The 18,502-nt window shown below is 41.6% G+C and overlaps 1 protein-coding gene across 1 annotated transcript; it reads left to right on the top strand.

The window, feature by feature from the left end:
- Positions 1–1,495: 1,495 nt before the first annotated feature.
- sass6 (SAS-6 centriolar assembly protein) lies at positions 1,496–15,689 on the top strand. Its single transcript, XM_010771945.1, has 12 exons — positions 1,496–1,739; positions 2,681–2,741; positions 3,039–3,118; positions 3,217–3,321; positions 3,554–3,722; positions 4,580–4,657; positions 5,383–5,502; positions 9,327–9,416; positions 9,645–9,824; positions 10,902–10,983; positions 11,337–11,459; positions 15,613–15,689. The coding sequence occupies exons 1-12, from the start codon at positions 1,678–1,680 to the stop codon at positions 15,687–15,689; spliced, it is 1,227 nt and encodes a 408-aa protein (XP_010770247.1). The 5' UTR covers positions 1,496–1,677.
- The last annotated feature ends 2,813 nt before the right edge of the window (positions 15,690–18,502 follow it).

Here is an 18,502-nt window from a genome sequence, read left to right as displayed (position 1 = left end):
TGTCCAGCCAGTAGTTTATACAGATTACGTTTACACAGATTTTAAGTTAATATCACGCCTTGACAAACAGCAGAGCAGTTGCTAGTTGATTGTGTGACAGTCAGACATCAGGTCAGGCTTAAAAAAAAATAGCTCAATACAAACCAACTGCAGGGTATAATGAAAGGTAAACACATCACCTTTGTAATACTCCATCAAGCTATTTTGTTAGTCACATGAAATCATACAAGATACCGCTTTACTGAAATTGAAACTTCTTAATTACCAACCCATTCCGATATTCCTGGATCCAGCAAAGACTTGTGAAATAACGTCTCCAATGTCCATTTGGAACCCGATGCAGACACAGAGTCTGCCCAGCGCTTCATAATGGACATTGCAGCATCAAGGACATTGAGATGACAGTAGTGTTTGGTAATCACAACGTTGTGGAAAACCGTTGTTAGCGCTCTCAAAGTGTGATTATGAATACACTTCACACAGGTGATTGGAGTACATGGTGTGTATGCTGCTGCCTGCTGACCACACTATTTCCTGTCACCCCACCACGCCAATATATTATGCTTTACTTGGCAAAATTCCATGTCCAACATGAAATCTTCAAAACAACAGTAAACAATACAATTTGAATGGATCCATCAAATTCCATAGTCACATTATGCAGCAAAATAAATGAATGGATTCAGTGAAACAGTTGTTTTTTCATGTGAAAATGGCAGCACTTTGAATCTGTCTCTCATAACCTGACCATCAGAGGTGGGAAAAGTACTCAGATCTTGTACTTAAGTAAAAGTAGAAGTACAGTGTAGAATTACTCTGTTACATGTAAAGGTTATGCAATTGAAATGATACTCAAGTAAAAGTAGAAAAGCATTGGCATCAGTAACCAAAGTAAAATTACTCATTGTGCAGATTGGTCCATTTCAGAGTCATATATATGATATGTTTGAAATAATTATTGATTTATTAAAGTGTTATCGAAGCTGGTAAAAGTGCAGCTAGTTTGAATGAGTTTTATATACTGCAGGGTAGCTTGTGAATGTACTCCTGGTGTAACTAAAGTCTTATTTAAGAGTTGATTATATTTCACATCATTAATCCAAATCTGTTGAGTAACTAAAAGTATTAAATACATGTAGTGGAGTAAAAGTACACGATTTACCTCGGAATTGTAGTGGAGTAGAAGTGCAAAGTATCACGACATTGAAAAACTCAAGTAAAGTAGCCTACAAGTACCTCAACATTTTACCTAAGTACAGTACTTGAGTAAATCTACTTAGTTATTTATACCACTGCTGACCATGGTGAAAATATGGAGTCAAAAAGGTGAAATTCTTGAATAATGAAGAAACATTCAAACAAGCACCAGCAACTAAGCTAAAAATCCTGTTGCTGTTTCCTTCACTGTTCCACTCCAGCCGGTAGGCGGCGGTAAAGGCTTTATGTTTGCCGTTAAACAGCCGTTAAACATCAAGAAGGAGGACCGTTCAGGTTCCGTTTCCAGGGTCGTACAGTTGGCGGCTGAAAAGCGCCAAATCCAAAATTTACTTCAGTAATAACAACAATGTGCCTGGTCCTTGGGAAGGAAATAATAGCCTCCCAGTACGAATAGTTAACCTCTTCATTAACGTTAGCGTGTCAGTTTGTTCCCCGATAAAAGACTCGTTTATTAACAACATGGAGGAGCTGTTTTGCAAAGAGCTGCAGGTGAACGTGAGGTGCAGAGACTGCGAGGACAGGTGAGACGTTTTAACACACACCTGTCGATATAGCTACAGACGTTTTAACCTAACTCTTACAAAGATAAAGATTTAAACTTCTGTATCATAACCTAGGCGATGTAACATTACTCTAAGCTTAGCTAGCTACAGGTGTTTTAACATAACAAACTTAAACCTATATTTCAGACGTTTATTGATATGACTCTGGCTTAGCTTCAGCTGTTTTAACAGAACTCAAACCTAGCTAACGTTAGCTTCATATCTCAATGACTAAAACATGTATTCATGTTGCAATACAAACATAATATTTTATGTAGAATAATGACTGTTAGTGTTAGTTACTACCAACAATATTGATAGACACATTCATTCAGCCTACAGATGACTAGTCCTCCAGAACTTTCTGGGAAATAATGAATTAAATGGGTTCATTTCAATTATCTTCAAATGAACAACCAAAACAAGTGCATGATATTGACTTATTGAAAATACAATATAATGGACAGACAAACAAATACAATATTTAACATCTAAGTTTGATCATTGTTTAGCTATGTATCTATTGTTCCACAAAGCTAAATCCTATTTTAATACAACAATAGAAAACGAACGAGACAAACATTTTTAAACCATAAACTATTGAATTTATATAATATTCCTGAAACCATTTTAGCTATATTATGCCATTCATATTAGCTAAATATGTTATTCTTAGACCAACCAGAAGCTTCTGAAATAAAAAGTAAAATAGAACATTAAACTTTTGACATTTCATCAGCATTTTTATGTTTCTATGAATACATTTTAAATCCACTACTAAATAGCTTAAGATTATCATGAACACTATGAAGTGAAAGTGTCAATAATATATATTTGTTGGCTTTTAGTACATGTCGCAGCATAAGAAATCAGATTGTTTAGTAGATTTTTTTTTACCAGTTTGCTGCTTAATTTTACAGGAAAGCAAATATCCGAGTCACCATTGAGCTTCAGTTGACAAACGGTCCTGTGCACAAAAGGGTGAGTAAGAGTTTTTGCAGTTTTAATTGCATATTTTAGGACCTATGGTTTCATATATAACTTTTTGCTCATTTATAACTTATAAATCAAGTTAAAAATAAAAAAGAGGCACAGATTGCATTAAGGGGGAAATGAAATAGATTACCACCTATTAATTAACATTTTTGCCAGCTTTCCTCTTATTTAATACAACAAGTTGCCTTAGGCCTTATTTGAACGTTGGTTCTGGTGATCTTACTTCATAGTTTACACCCCAGAACTCTGTTGAACTAACTTCCTGTTTTCGTTTCGTATTAGGATCTTCTTGTACGACTAACAGATGATTTGGATCCATATTTTCTTTTTAACCTCTCCATATCAGAAGAAGATTTCCAAAGGTAAGTAATGATCCAATTCTAAAAATACAAAGCTCAGTGTTTGAATGCGTTGATCCTTCTCTCACTGCTGTTTTCTTTATGTCTTATTGTTTGTGTAGTTTGAAAGTCCAGCAGGGTCTACTGATAGACTTTACGTCATTTCCTCAGAAGTTTATTGACCTGCTTAATCTTTGCTATTCTGAGCAAGCGTCCGAAAATCCAAGGTAACATCACCCTGTTCAACTTAAGCTTCACATCATATATTGATTTGTCCTATTCATTCCATTCCAATATTAAACATAAACATTGAGATATAGACACAAATGCTGAGATTTTTTTATTACACTTTAAAGCTTCGTTTCAAATGCAGGTTTAATCTGTTGTTTGGCCAACATATTAATGATGTATATAATGAAGGTTTCAGTAAAAACAACATCACACCTCCCCCCCCCCCAGGTTTCTTCTTCACTTGTCCGCTCAGTCCCCAGTGCTTGAAGGCCTTGCCTCCTTCAGTGTTGTGGAGACGAATGCCTTCAAACACCTGAACCACCTGTCCCTGCGACTCGTTCAAGGCTCCGACAAAGAGATCAAAGACTACCTGGCAGTGTGCCTCTCCTCTCTCAAGGTGGGCTCATTCAGCATTGTTCATCATCAATTAGATTAGGGCTGCACTATTTGAACCTGTTATTTTACTTACGGTCTGTACCAAAAAAATATTTTTATTTGGTTAGTAACAAACGGATTGTAGGTCAGAACTTCGCTGTAGCATCACAAAACGTACACATATGGTGCTTTACAAAATATAGCGCTTACTGCGATTTGGATATTACACTAGTTCCTATTGTGATTATAATAACATTCCGATTAATTGTGCAGCCCTAAATGCAATTATAAGAGCCACATTTCATATTTATATCTGATCTAAAATTGTTATTGGCATGAAAAAATGTGTTGAATATTATAATTTAATTACACTGTTTTTGTGTAGTTTTTTATATTGAAATATAGTTGGTTTGTCTCTATAGTTGGTTTGCTATCTATCTGTTAGCTTTAAGTCTGCAGCTTTGAATCGTATCAAATTTTAGTGAATTAATGCTAATTTTCAGGTTTTTATTTGTATTTTGTCCCCCCTACTGTTTACATGCTTTAATGTTCAAAAGGCTCTATTCTGATTGGTCAACCGCTTAGAGATGTCCCGCCCCTTAGCCTATGACGTACAATATGTTGGAGCGCTAGCCAATAGAAGCGCGTGTGTTACATAGTAATTTGACTATGTAACACAAGTAAACAAAAGGAGTCCAATGGAGGCGTTTCAGGGTGTGTGTGGAAGAGAAACTCCCTTGGGAATGTGAAACGGGAGATTTACAGCAGTTCAAGTCACCAAACGCACCACATATCCACCTGCCTGGAGCACTTTGAACAGCGCCTAGGGGCTAACTGTTAAACTAAACTTCCATCACAAATGTTATCTGTGTGTATCAGGCAGAGAAGCAGGCTGTGGAGATGAAGCTGAAGAAGACTGAAGATGATCTGACCAGGCAGCTGAACTATGCTCAACAGGTGAGCCTTTTCTCATTCATACGATCATGTTGAAACTTCATTTAAATGTTAAAATGTTCCACATATTTCACACACTGGATATCAGAGATTCCTTTAAAAATTCTGGACATTAAACTTTTCAAAATGTCAATTGTTTTAGGTTAATGTTAGTGGGAATCATTGAGCAGGGTGCAGCTTAATCCTAAATTAGCCACGATGAGCGACGTTGTGTGTGAATGCTTGTCTCCTGAGCAGGTGGCACCGTGTATGGCAGTCTCTGCCTCTGTATGAATGGGTGAATGCTGACTTGTATATATCAAAATGCTCTGAGGGTTCACAAGGACTGGAAAAGCGCTCAATACAAACTTAATTTTCACCACTTTTTGGAGTCATGTATGGCTCTAGCTCTTGGCACAGCGTAGGAGATGTCACTTGTATCTTGTGGTTAAATGAGCCTGCTGTTATTTTCAACAAGGTCTAATTTCTAATTGCTCTTGTTATCAAGAACTATACACACCAGGTTCAATTAATAGTATAATTGAATATATATTTAAAGGTTGATGTAAAATAAACATGGCTATGCCTCAGGAGAGGAACAGCGGGTTGCTTCCTGTTCGCATGTTGAGGGGTCTTTGAGTAGAAACTGAAATCAAAGCTTCTCCTGATGGGCACGCCCCGCCCCTCATGACAGCCGAATGGCACAACAACAGGCTTACTATGTTAATATACCTGAATTTGTCTCACAGACTCTGTCAGAGAAAACAAAAGAGTTGGACAAAATGCGCTCCGAGTGGACGAGTCAGAGCAGCTGTCTGTCCAGCCGTCATTCTCTGGAGTTACAGTCGGAGAGAGAGAAGGCTGCAGAGGTAAGGCTCCTTAGCTATGTTTCTAATGCATTAAAGGGCTCTTAATTTAAAGGGGACCTATCATGCAAAATGCACTTTGTGATGTCTTTTATACATACATATGTGTCCCTGGTGCGTCGGGGAACTCACGCAGCGCCAGAAAATAAAACCCTCTCTCTTTTTCTCCGTACCCAAGTCTTTTAAAAACGGTGGTACAACGATACAGATTTGCTCCCGATCTGACGTCAAATCGGCAGCGGACCCACAGAAAATTGCTATCAGAAACAATGCCTGAAGTGTTTGGACGTAATCTCGCCTTTGTTTACATTAGCAAGCCTCGCTAACACTCAGAGCTAACCTGTACTGGAGAGCACATGTGTTTAAAAAGCAGGAAATAAAAAAAGTAACTCACCTTGTGATAAACCCGCAAGAGAAAAAGCATTTGAGCTCCATACTGTTTCAGAAATAATCCTTGATGTGGTTTAGAACAGGATGGCGTTTTATCACAGCAGAATTTAACTTTATATCCGGTAGAATTCTGATCAGGCATTAGCTCCGCCTCCTCCTTTTTTTTTTTTTCAAGCTAAGGGCCCGAAATCCGCATTTCTCTGTAGGGACACACCAAGCTGACACCAAAGAACTCACACAGACGGACCCGACTGTTGTGTCGCCTCACGTCCCCTGCGTCTTGGCCAACAGTCTCACTGGAACACACCGCAAAGACTCCAGCCGACGGCCAAGTTGCACGTACGAACTGCGCATGCATGAGTGGCAATAACTCTCCTTACCAGCAGGCGGCGGTAGTGTGTATTCGCCTGCACGCACATAGNTGCGTTTGATAGTGACGCCAATGGATCCTGGTGTGTGAGGAGCTCCGGAGTGCTCCATTTTGGTTCCCGGAAGAAAACAATGGAAAAAGGGAAATCTCCAACGAGGCGTTCTGGGGCAGCATAGACAGGTCTTTTCTGTGTTAGAGTTTTACTCACTACAGGGTGTACTTTGAGGGTTTGTGGCTTTGCAGACCGTTTACATGGATAAAACCCTTCATAACACACAAGGGGACGGGTAATAACCGGAAAAGCATGGCATGGGACCTTTAATGTTTAGCATTAATTGTTGTCTGGCATGGGATAAAGAGCATGGGTATTGGATAAGATAAGATAAGATGGACCTTTATTAATCCCCGTGGGGAAATAGTAGTAGTTCAAACAGCAACAGGGTTAGGATGAAAACCAGGACAGCACAGATTAATCAAATCAAAAATCAAATCAAAGATAAAAAACTATGAAATAAGAAATTAATTCAAATGATAAAGTGCAGCGAACCTTGAGACAATCATAACACAGGAGGAGCGCTAAGTTAGTGTTGTCTTTAACAGAGATTGTAAAAGGACACATTTGAAGAAGCTCCTACCTTCTGCTGCTGTGTGGCTTCCAGCACCTCTTTAGTGCGCCGCATGAGCTGCTCCTTATCTTTGATCTCCTGCTCCAGAACAGCCACCCTCATCTGCAGCTGGCTCACCACACGCTCCTTGTCGTGGACCCCTGTGTCCAGGGTGCCGTTCTCCCTCCTGAGAGACAGGACCTGCTGCTTGGACCGCTGGCACTCCTGCACACAGAGCGGCATCATCATCAATGACAATCACTATTCCTTTGACTAGACACCATCTGCAGGGGAATCACACCAGACGCAATGCCAATACTTGGAAGTATGGATGGTCCTTTCGCCTCTCTTGCTCAGACCAAGAACATCTTTCAACTCAGCCTTTATGTTCTTCCCAAGTCGCGATCGGGCCACCATAGCCATTACTTTATTTTTTGCATAGTGCTTTTATCTCTAACTAAACCTAATCTTTCTGTAAGTTGCATAGGCTGCATTTACTTTTTTGACTGGCTCTCACATCACTGCCCAAAATGCCTGCTCTATTAAGGAATCTCCCCACAATGTCCGCACTGAAGAACTGACTTCCTTATTTAACACCACCTGCACTTTCATTCTGTTGCTCTTTTTTATGAAGCAGCTTAAGACACATTACATTACATTGCATTTAGCTGACGCTTTTATCCAAAGCGACTTACAATAAGTACATTAGGAAGATACAACCTTGAAGAAAACAGAATCATATAAGTACATCAGGTTTCATAGAGCCAAACATTTCAAGTGCTACTCAACTGGCTTTAGATAAGCCAGCCCTTTATTAGTATATAAGTGCTTTGTTAGTAATTCTATCGCTCGAAGTGGAGTCTAAAGAGATGAGTTTTCAGTCTGCGCCGGAAGATGTGCAAGCTGCTGTCCTGATTTCAATGGGGAGCTCATTCCACCATTTTGGAGCCAGGATAGCAAACCCACGTGTTTTTGCTGATGGGAACTTGGGACCCCTTGCAGTGCGGGTGCAGCGAGCTGTTTGGCCGATGCAGAGCGGAGTACACGTGCTGGGGTGTACGGTTTAACGATGTCCTGGATGTAGGAAGGGCCAGATCCATTCGCAGCATGGTACGCAAGTACCAGTGTCTTGAAGTGGATTCTAGCAGTTACCGGAAGCCAGTGAAGGGAGCGGAGGAGCGGCGTGGTGTGGGAGAATTTTGGAAGGTTGAAGAACAGACGAGCCGCTGCATTCTGGATGAGCTGCAGAGGTCGGATGGCACATGCAGGTAGACCAGCCAGGAGGGAGTTGCAGTAGTCTAGGCGTGAGATGACGAGAGCCTGGACCAGAACCTGCGCTGTTTTCTGGGTCAGCTGGGCACGTATCCTCCTGATGTTGTAAAGCGTGTATCTGCAGCAGCGGGTTGTAGCAGCAATGTTTGCAGTGAAGGACAGTTTGTTATCTAGGATCACACCTAGATTCCTTGCAGTCTGAGTCGGGGAAACAACAGAGGTGCCGATGTTGATTGTTTGGTCAAGAGTGGGACAATCTTTTCCCGGAAGGAAAAGCAGTTCAGTCTTGTCAAGGTTGAGCTTGANACACATTAGAATGCTGCGTGGGGTCTGGGTGCCTTGTTGGCGGGACGTTGCAGCCGAGACAGCGAGACATCTCGAAACTTAGCCTGAACTCAACCTGAGGCTCAGGTTGAGTTCAGGCTAAGTTTCGAGATGTCTCGCTGTCTCGGCTGCAACGTCCCGCCAACAAGGCACCCAGACCCCACGCAGCATTCTAATGTGTCTGTCATTACTGGTGACATTTTCTGGTTGCTAACGCCATTGTAACACATAATCACTGATGTTCCGCTGTAACGGTGGTGGACTCATCAGAACAGAGTGGGTGAGCTGACCAATCAGAGCACACTGGGCTCCAACAAGCCGAGTAGGACAGAGAATGAATAAACATACTATACAGAGATGCTGTATGAGAAACCAATGTGATTTTGGAACATTGAACAATTTAAATCTATTCTAGTATACCTCAACAATGGAATTATGATCAGTAGAAATGGCCATGCATGGGACCTTTAAGCAAAGTACATGGGAGATACCAACCGCTACATCTACATGGGCCTCCGTCACCAACATGATTATGGTCTTTCAGAATAATTGAACATTAAACCAAACAACAAAACAAAAAAATGGCAAAACATTATTTCCCCTTATATTCTACTTTTTACAGCACTGCACTTTTTTTGACATCTTGAGTTACTCTGCCTGTTTAAATAAGTCAAAAATAAATAAATATCATTATTTATTTCTAATAAACTATTAACTGAAATTCCCATATGACGGTCTTTTATTGAGTAATACCTAGTACTAAACACACAATTGCTTGAAAAGGATTTACTGACAGTAAGAGGAGTATAGAATAACACCATATGGATTTTTTGCTCATATAATGTATCTTTTTTGTTATTTTCCAGGAATCAATGGAAGAAAATGCTGAAAGTAAAGAACTTCACAATAGGAAACTCGAGGCCACAGTGAAATCTCTTTCTGAGGAGCTGATAAAAGTGAGTGAGGCTGCAGGCTGAACACATGAAGGAAACACTGTTACCCCACCATCAGCATCCATATCCTTGTTTCCACAGCAACACGCTCCTACTCTCAACACTGAGCCTAACCTCATTGATTTCAATGGGCTGCACAGAGTAACAGAATCACTTCTGTACCTTATAAACTGAGTGTATAACTGCACCTTGTTCTGTCCACTTTCTTACTTCCTATTTCTTTGAACCCAGGCTAATGGTATCATTAAGAAGCTGCAGGGCGAGGTTCGAGGCCTGGTTGGAAAAATTAAATTAAAAAACACTGTGACCGTGTCACAGGAGAAGGTCCTCCAGGACACATCAGAAAAACTCCAGAGTGTTGAAAAGGGTCTGCAGAGCACTCAGCAGCAGCTCAGCAGCAAGGAGGAGCAGGTCTGTCTGAGGAGTCTTTCAGAACGCTGTAAACTGCCTCATATATTATATACACATGTACATGCTTAGCTATAAGGAATTATGTCAACCGAAGAATGAACAAAGATTAAAAAAAACTAAAATATTCTTGATGAATGAAAGAAAAAGGGGTTGCATTTCACAACAGTAGAGCTATATGTCAAATAGATTGATTTAGTGACGTGTAATACAATAGTCCAATACCACTTTAGTTTCTTTTTGTTAGCTGGTATCAGAATTAATTATCCAAATGGGGTTTTGCGACAGTTGCTCTATTTTAGGATTACAAAAATAAAAGATTAAAATAACAGTATTAATATAACATAAGAGGTTAATGTAAGAAGATTAAATACAATTATTTATATAAACATAACAAATACTGAAGCAAAATTTCCAATCAAAGATAAAAAGAATCAAAATAATTATATAAAGTAGAAATGTGCACATAATAAGTATGTGTACAGAGTAACAATATGTACTGTGATGTGCCAATAAGATAATAATGATGAATTGCATACTGTATTGCATTGGATAAAAATGTTATTATTTGATATCGGCAAATATCACAATGTGTTCAAAGAATGGATGTTGTATTGTGATCAAATCTGCAATACACACCCCTACAGTTTACACATTCTCACACCTTTTGCAGAATAAAGAACTTGAAGGATTTTCATACACAAGTATTGGAAAACAAGCAGGTCACTCTAAAATGGTAGCCTTTATTTACATGTTGCTTCTATAACACTAATGAATGAGTAATGTTATTGGCTTGAGACTGAACAAACGTTCCGTACACCTCTATCTATAAAATATCTAATAGTGATAATCACACATAAGGTGGATTTTCCTCCCCCTTTTTTATCTCTCATTCTAAATTGTATACCTTTTTTATCTTTTGAATCATTGTTCACTTGAAAGGAAATTGCAGATTGGTGCCTTTTTTATCTTTGCATTCATTTGTTGGAATAATGTTAGTGCTGTGTCTATGTATCTGAAAAGAGCCACAATAGCTCTTTAAGTGTAATTATTGATACAAATGTTATTCATATATTTCAGGTTTCAAAACTGAAGGAGCAGCTGGAGACGACGGTACAGAAGCTCAATGAAAGCAGAGAGGTGTTGAAAACCAATGAGAATGGTGAGGAAGCTTTCCTCCCATTTCAACGATGAACTGCCATCCATATAATAATGTCTAAACTTCTTAGTGCATCAGTTTTTAGACATGTTCATATACACATTCTGTTTGGAATCGTACTTTGCCACGTTTTTTCTCATAGAAATGTCCAGTTACCTCATCAGAATCTATGTTTTTATTGATGTTAGCTGCTGTACACATGATGTGGCCTACTTATGTTGCCAGCTCATGTGTGGATTATCAGTTTTATTGGGTTTAATTGGCTGGCAGTTTAAAGATAAGTGGGTTTGTCCAAACAGCTAATCGTCTAACAGTGTGAGAATCACAACTCCTTGTCTCTTTTGTTCCCCTCACAGTTATAAACTGGCTCAACAAGCAGCTAAATGAAAAGCAGCTCTCCAGAAAGCCCCAGTCTCCTGAGTGTATGAACACCCCTTCACTTCTATCCACAGCACCAGCCCAGAGGGTAGGAGATGCTTGTACTTTTAAACAAAACAAATTAAACTTTACCCACAACTTTACAACATCTATTTAAAAATGTCAGGGCCACATGCCACAGTTGAAAAAAAACAATATTCCATCTTTTTTTAATTAGACAAATTCCAAATAATATATACAGACAAGGTACAAGAAAACAAGGTTAGTTGAAGCTGGAGGGCAGAAAGCACAGCTTCTGAAAGAAATAGCCCTCCCGTGAGTTATGCAATTACATCGTCTTTGTCAAAGACGACAAATCTTATCGGGATATTGCTACAAACGTTATGATAAATAGGATTGAAATGTTTATACTAGATATGGGAACAATTAATCGAATATTCAAAATTATTCAGGTATTTGAATAATTATTCAGGTATTCGAATATGAGTTATGAATATTTTTATTTTATTTTAAAAAAAAATGGGAGGGATGCCTAAGTTGATTACATATTATCAAATTGAATAATTCAATGTATACGACAGTGCCATAGCTAAGTGTGTTAGGTCTAAAGGTGTGTTTTGCTCCGCTCACCGGTCCCTCACAGTGGGCAGAGCTGCAGGTGCTGGTCTCTCTCTCTCTCGCGTCCGGTTATACTTCACTCGCGTTTATGTCCAAATCCATCAGATCTAGCTAGTTCTAGCTAATGATATGGCTGCTGCCCCTCTCTACACGCAGATCACGCAGACTCGAACCTCATCTTAGGCCCAAATGTGGCGCAAATGCGCTCCGCAGCCGTTGCAAGGTTCCGGTGCTAACAGTTCATGAGCGTGCTCCCACGCCCCTGTCAACACTCGCGACACATGAGTGGCCAGCCTAAACAACAATAAGCGCTGCTTGGTAACCGTGTGTGGTGGCAAAGTACATACACATTTTGACNGAGAAACGGTCGAGTGACTAGGTCATCACTGGGTTGTCACCCTATTTATATAAATCATATACATCAACATCAACAAGGTCTGTCATTGTATTTTATCGATCTGATGCACACAATCGCCCCAGATTGAAACTTCATTACATCAGTGGCCAGTCAGTGGTCGCTCCCTTCTAAGACCCCTTCGATAAGCTGCTCTTTGACGACAACGTTCTTGTTTTAAATATATAATATAAATGATAAAATCTGCGTTTATTTTCAATTGATAAGAATTGTGTTCGGTAACGTCTTATATTAATTCTGGACGTTTTTCGTACTTTTAAATTGCTTGAAAACTAAACAATAGCCTTCCGTTGCTTGTAATAGGTTGTAAGGCTAAGATCCCGGGTACATCGTAAAACGTTCGTTTGATTATTAGTTTACGGATACGGAGCCGATTTTCGAACGTCATCCGGATATCGTTTATCACAAAAATCGGAAGGAATACCTTATTTTCGGCGGATTACACGTGACGAGTTGTGACTAAACCAAGTTTAATTTTTCTTTGGGTAATCATCCGGAATATCTTACTTGTTTCTTTATGTAAGTTATCTGCGCTTGTTTTAATGTCCCGGAAAAAGATTTTTATTCGGGATGAGTTTACATTCTGTTATAAATTTAACCTTTGTTGCTTTCGTGAATATATCGGTTTATTATATTTGTAAGGAGAGGACAATCCGGATGTACAAAAATGTTGGACGGGGCACGAACCGATAAGAAAATCGCGGGATGAAGTACGACGGTAGTTTCCGGTTCGAAGAACAAACTACCTTATATCGGTAGAGGCGTAAAAAACGCTTCAGTCTGGACAAGGAGACAAAGTAGATGTTGTAAGCGACGGCACACGGACTTCAGTATTGTGAACTTGTGAAGAGTGACGCGGCGACTCGCATCGCGACGCGACGGTCGAAGACGCTCACGTCGCCTCCGCCGAAAATAAACAGAACCGGTTTTTCGGTGCGCCCGACAGGCGAAAGCCACCCGTCTTCGACCGAGACTGTTCAAATCGTCTAAGTAGACGCGCTACGCCATAACCTGACGACAGCAACGACGGTCGTGGATACGGAAGGTTAGAGGTAGGTAATTAAAAGGAGTATGATCGGACGTTTCACGGCGAGCCCCATTAAAGAGGCCGCCCCGAGACTCGGCCGAGCGGAGGCTTGCAAAGAGTACGAACAAGCCCGACCGCTCGGACTTGCCCACAGTTCACTATAGGTTTTCGACGTTGTGCAATCGACGACCGAACTCGGACGCAGACCCTTTATAGCCAGAAACGATGGAAAAAAATTGGTTTTTTGCTTTGTCTTTTGTTGTATAATAAATAAAATAGATAAAGACGTCCGAATCCGAATAAACGTCCAAATATCGGATATATAATCGGATGTCACTTGTGTGAGATTCCACAAAAAAAATTAATATAAGCAATCTAGTAACTTGAATATCGTAAGAAAAAGGTTATCGTTCATGAATAAAAAATACATAAACCGGACGTATTGTATGCATGTATAAATGCTTCTCCGGTCCAGATAAACGAAAGAAGTGCAGCGCTAGGTCTGGTCACACCGTTAACGTATGTGCGACTCTGGTTACAGTGGTTTAGCGAGACGCTAGCGAAGGTTGTTTCCACCGAAAACTGCAACAAGTGCCGGTACCAGCAGAGTCGACCAACAGAGTTCCCTTCTGGGCATTCTCGAGATTACTACCATATTGTAGACATCGTCTACGTCACTACTCGACTAGACAACGCAATCGAAAGCTTACCACACTCTCCCTTCTGTATAAAGTTAGTTAAAGGTGAACTACCGGACCGCTGCAACTTCGTCCGGTATCAGTCGACGTATTCTGTCTATACGGGCAAAGACAAGTTCATTTGAGACGTCGTACTATGTTCATGATAAGGTGGACACCGATGTAGAACAACACAGAAAAACGCGATCCAACCGGTTTCAACAACGACTTATCAACCTAACACTCATACGATTACCACCTTACAAATTGTAAAATGGCTGCTAGCACAGAGGGACGTCGACAGTACAGTCTTTACGAAAGCGACACCTGTTATGAGGGAGCAAGTGTGCTACGACCTCACACACACGGTATGTCCATCCGACCCATTTAGACTAGGAAAGTACCGGAAATGGTAACAAAAACGCAATAGGGAATCTTATTGCACCTGAAAAGACACCTAAGGGGTCCTAGCCTTGTAGAGTGCCTTACGTCGGTCGGTCTCGGAGGCGCACACACTGGGACCCTTAAGAAACCTGTGACTTCTTTGTTGCAACACACAAAAAAAACAAACTTTAGGCGCACTGGTTACTTCACGCGTCAATTTTGAATTGTACCTGTACTCTGTACGTGAGCTCGAGGTCTACAGGTGACCATTTTGATTCGACTACACTGTAACAAGGAAATTTTACGACAGATACCCACACATATGTGACAAACCATATTAACGCGTCCGTATGCAGACACTTTTTACATGCGGGACCTTCCTATATTGCATCTAGGTTCCACCATGTATTCACAGCATTGGGCCGTAGGAGGTGATGTCTTTCTCCGACGACTAGTTTAGGTTACTTAAGGTAATGGAAACGACAATAAAGAAAACTGAAGAAAGACATGGACGAATATCCCAAGGACTTGCAATTACAAAGTGAGTGACAGTTGACTCACCTAACTGCCTCCAAAATGAACTGATTCGCGGACCGAACGGAAAGTATCAGCGGCAAATGAAACTACACTACTTGAGAGTTTGACAGATTAAATTTAACACAAATTTTCCAACAAAACAGGGTGCCCCCTAAGACGACAACGGTGAGGAACGTATGGCGATAAAATTACAGAACAAAGCCTGTGGACTTTATACGGTCTGACCACTTCGGTAAAACAGACAATAAAAACGTGCAGGTCTCTTTTTCACAATACATAAAGTGCAGTAGTAAAAATGCCATTACGCCTAGCCCGTACAAATCTCCCGTGGCTAGCTAGCATCTCTCACTTAATAGCCCGGCTTAGCCTAGCAGCGGCTCAGCTAGCCTCGTACAGGGATCAAAATTGATAGCCAATTATTTGGCGTCCGAGCGCCTAGGAGACAGGCTCTATGTGGAAGGAGGACCAGTACTATTTGGTACCTCGCCGGCAATATTGGTAGTACACCTGCAGTACGTGTGTGGAGCGTTGAGTAGGGGAATCCGCACATGCGCGGAGACTACTCTCAGCCTCACTTTGTGTCGCACACCTCCGAGGGAAGTGTCGGGTAGCTAAGATCCGGGTGGAACCCAACGGAGTGCGTCGCGCCGAGACCCGCACCGAGCAGCGGTAACCTGCTGTGTTGTGGGAGGAGTGCTCGTAACGCGGGCGAGAGTCTCGTCGCGGCACACAGACCTACCTGTCTACCTACTCGTCCGCTGTCGTCTCATGTGGGGACGTCAACGCGGAAGGGGGGTGCAAGTTACCCTACTATCATTTTGCGCTGAGGGGTTCACAGTGGACGGGATCGACGTTGCCAATAAACGCCTCCGCAGGTTGCGGTTCTTTCCACGCCTCTGGTAGTATCGTTGACAACTGTCTCTCCGAATAATAGGTCCCTCCCAAGGGGTTCCCCTTCTTTTAGTCACCCATAATGAGGGCAATAGACTAAAAAGGAACAGGGCTTTTTCTCGGCCCCCTTACTCTGCTTAGGAGTTTTGACAGTCGAAAGTTGTCCCGTTATTACTTTTCCGGAAAAGTGGCTACGACTGCTAGTTTGTCCACGCATCTCACACAAGTAAGTTCCCTCCTGAACCAAGTGGAGATATCTGGACCTCTCTCTCCACCCTATGAAGGTGTATGGGTAGTAAGGGTTGTGTCCTATTAAGCGGGGACGCAAAGAGTAAGTCCTTATAGATTGTCATGCGGCAGACGGCCAAGCCAATAGGCCGACCGAGGAGCGTGGAAAGTTACACTCTCCTCGGAGGTGTGCGACACAAAAGTGAGGCTCGACGATAGTAACTACACAAGCCTGTCTGCGCGCGACGTCCCAACTCACCGGCCGATGTGTCTCCACACACCCTCCCTACTTTATGATAAAATGGACCTGCACTGCAGAAGCGTATAACGTACCGCAGAAGATTGCACGCCGAAGATAAGGGTACGGATGTTCGCACCTAGACGACAATGAGTCCGTCTTTAGCGCGGACCACACTTTAAAGCGCACCCCACATAGAGCCTGTCCCTTACGGCGCTCGGGAGCCAAATAATTGGCTATCCAATTTTGATGCCCTACGAGCTAGCTAGCCAGCTGCTAGCTATAGCGGCCTATAAGTGAGAGATGGCTAGCTAGCCACGGGAGATTTGTACGGCTAGCGGTAATGCATTTTACCTACTGCAACTTTATGTATTGGTGAAAAAAGAGACCTGCACCGTTTCATTTGTCTGTTTTACCGAAGTGGTCAGACCGTTATAAAGTTCCACAGGCTTTGTCTGTAATTTTATCGCCATACGTTCCTGTGCACGTGTCGTCTTTAGGGGGCACCACCTTGTTTTGTTGACTGTAAATTAATGGTGTTTAACTTAATCTGGTAAATCGCAAGTAGTGTAGTTTCATATGCCGCTGATACTTTTCCGTTCGGTCGCGATTCAGTCATTTTGGAGGCCAAGGTAGGGTGAGTCAACTGCACCTCACTTTGTAAATTTGCCCCAGTCCTTGTGATATCGTCCATGTCGTTCTGTCAGTTTTCTTTATTGCGTCGTTTCCATTACCATTAAGTAACTGAACTAGTCGTCGAGAAAGACATCGACCTCCTACGGCCCAAGGCCTGTTGAATAATGGTGGGAACCTAGATGCAATATGGAAGGTCCCGCATGTAAAAAGTGTCTGCCAATACGGACGGCGTTTGGTTTGTCAATATGTGTGTATCTGTCGTAAAATTTCCTGTTACGTGTAGTCAATCAAATGGTCACCTGTAGAACCTCGAGCTCGTACAAGAGTACAGGTACAATTCAAATTGACGCGTGAAGCTAACCGTCCTAAAGTTTGGTGTTTTGCAACAAGAAGTCACAGTTCTTAAGGGTCCACAGTAGTGTAGTCGCCTCCGAGACCGACGGCGTAGGCACTCTACAAGGCTAGGACCCCTTAAAGGGTGTCCTTTTCCAGGTGCAAATAAGATTCCCTATTGCGTTTTTTGTACATTTTCCGGTTACTCCTACGTCTAATGGGTCGGATGGGACATACCAGTGGTGGTAGTGAGGTCGAGCAACACCTTGCTCCCTCATAACAGTGTCGCCTCGTAAGACTGTACTGTCGACGTCCCTCCTGCCTAGCCAGCCAGTAAAATTTGTAAGTGGGTAATCGTATGAGTGTTGAGGTTATGATTAACTCGTTGTGAACCGGTTGGATGTTTTTTCTGATGTTGTTCTACATCGGGGTGTTCCACCTTATCTGAAACATATACCGACGTTCAAATGAACTTGTCTTTGCCCGTGATAAGACGAATACGTCGACTGATACCGGACGAAAGTTTGCGAGCGGTTTCAGGTAGTCACCTTTACTAACTTTTACTAACAGAGGGAGAGTGTGGTAAGCTTCTCGATTGCGTTGTCTAGTCGAGTAGTTGACGTAGACGATCGTCTACAATAAATGGTAGTAATCTGCGAGAATGCCCAGAGAACTCTGTTGTCGGCGACTACTCTGCCTGGTACCGCCACTTTGCAGTTTCGGTGGAATCAACCTTCGCTAGGTTCTCCGCTAAACCACTGTAAACCAGAGTGCCGCGGACATACGTTACGGTGCTGAAGACCTAGGTCCACTCTTTTGTTAATCTGGATCCGGACTGAAGCATTTATACATGCATACCAATACGTCCGGTCTAATGTATTTTTTATTCTACGATAACCATTTTCTTACATATTACAAGTTACTAGATTCTTAATCTAAATTTTTTTTGTGAATTCTCAACAAGTTACAATCCGATAATATTCCGATAATTGGACGTTTATTGGATTGGGACGTCTTATGTTTTATTTATTTATTACAACAAAAGACAAGAAAAAAAACCAATTTTTTCCATGTTTCCTGGCCTATAAAGGTCCTGCGGTGAGTGGTGTCGATGCACAAGACGAAACCTATAGGAAACCCTGTGGGCAGTCCGAGGTCGG

Source organism: Notothenia coriiceps, unplaced genomic scaffold (assembly GCF_000735185.1).
Source record: "Notothenia coriiceps isolate Sejong01 unplaced genomic scaffold, NC01 NC01_scaffold00010727, whole genome shotgun sequence".
Lineage (NCBI taxonomy): Eukaryota > Metazoa > Chordata > Actinopteri > Perciformes > Nototheniidae > Notothenia > Notothenia coriiceps.
The sequence above is the reverse complement of the archived record's forward strand: the minus strand, read 5'-3'. Positions and strand labels throughout refer to the sequence as shown.

Coding starts and splice junctions, on each gene's coding strand:
- sass6 (XM_010771945.1), top strand. CDS start 1,678: ATGGAGGAGCTGTTTTGCAAAGAGCTGCAGGTGAACGTGAGGTGCAGA. Junction 1,740..2,680: donor TGCAGAGACTGCGAGGACAG/GTGAGACGTTTT, acceptor TTAATTTTACAG/GAAAGCAAATATCCGAGTCA. Junction 9,417..9,644: donor TTTCTGAGGAGCTGATAAAA/GTGAGTGAGGCT, acceptor CTTTGAACCCAG/GCTAATGGTATCATTAAGAA.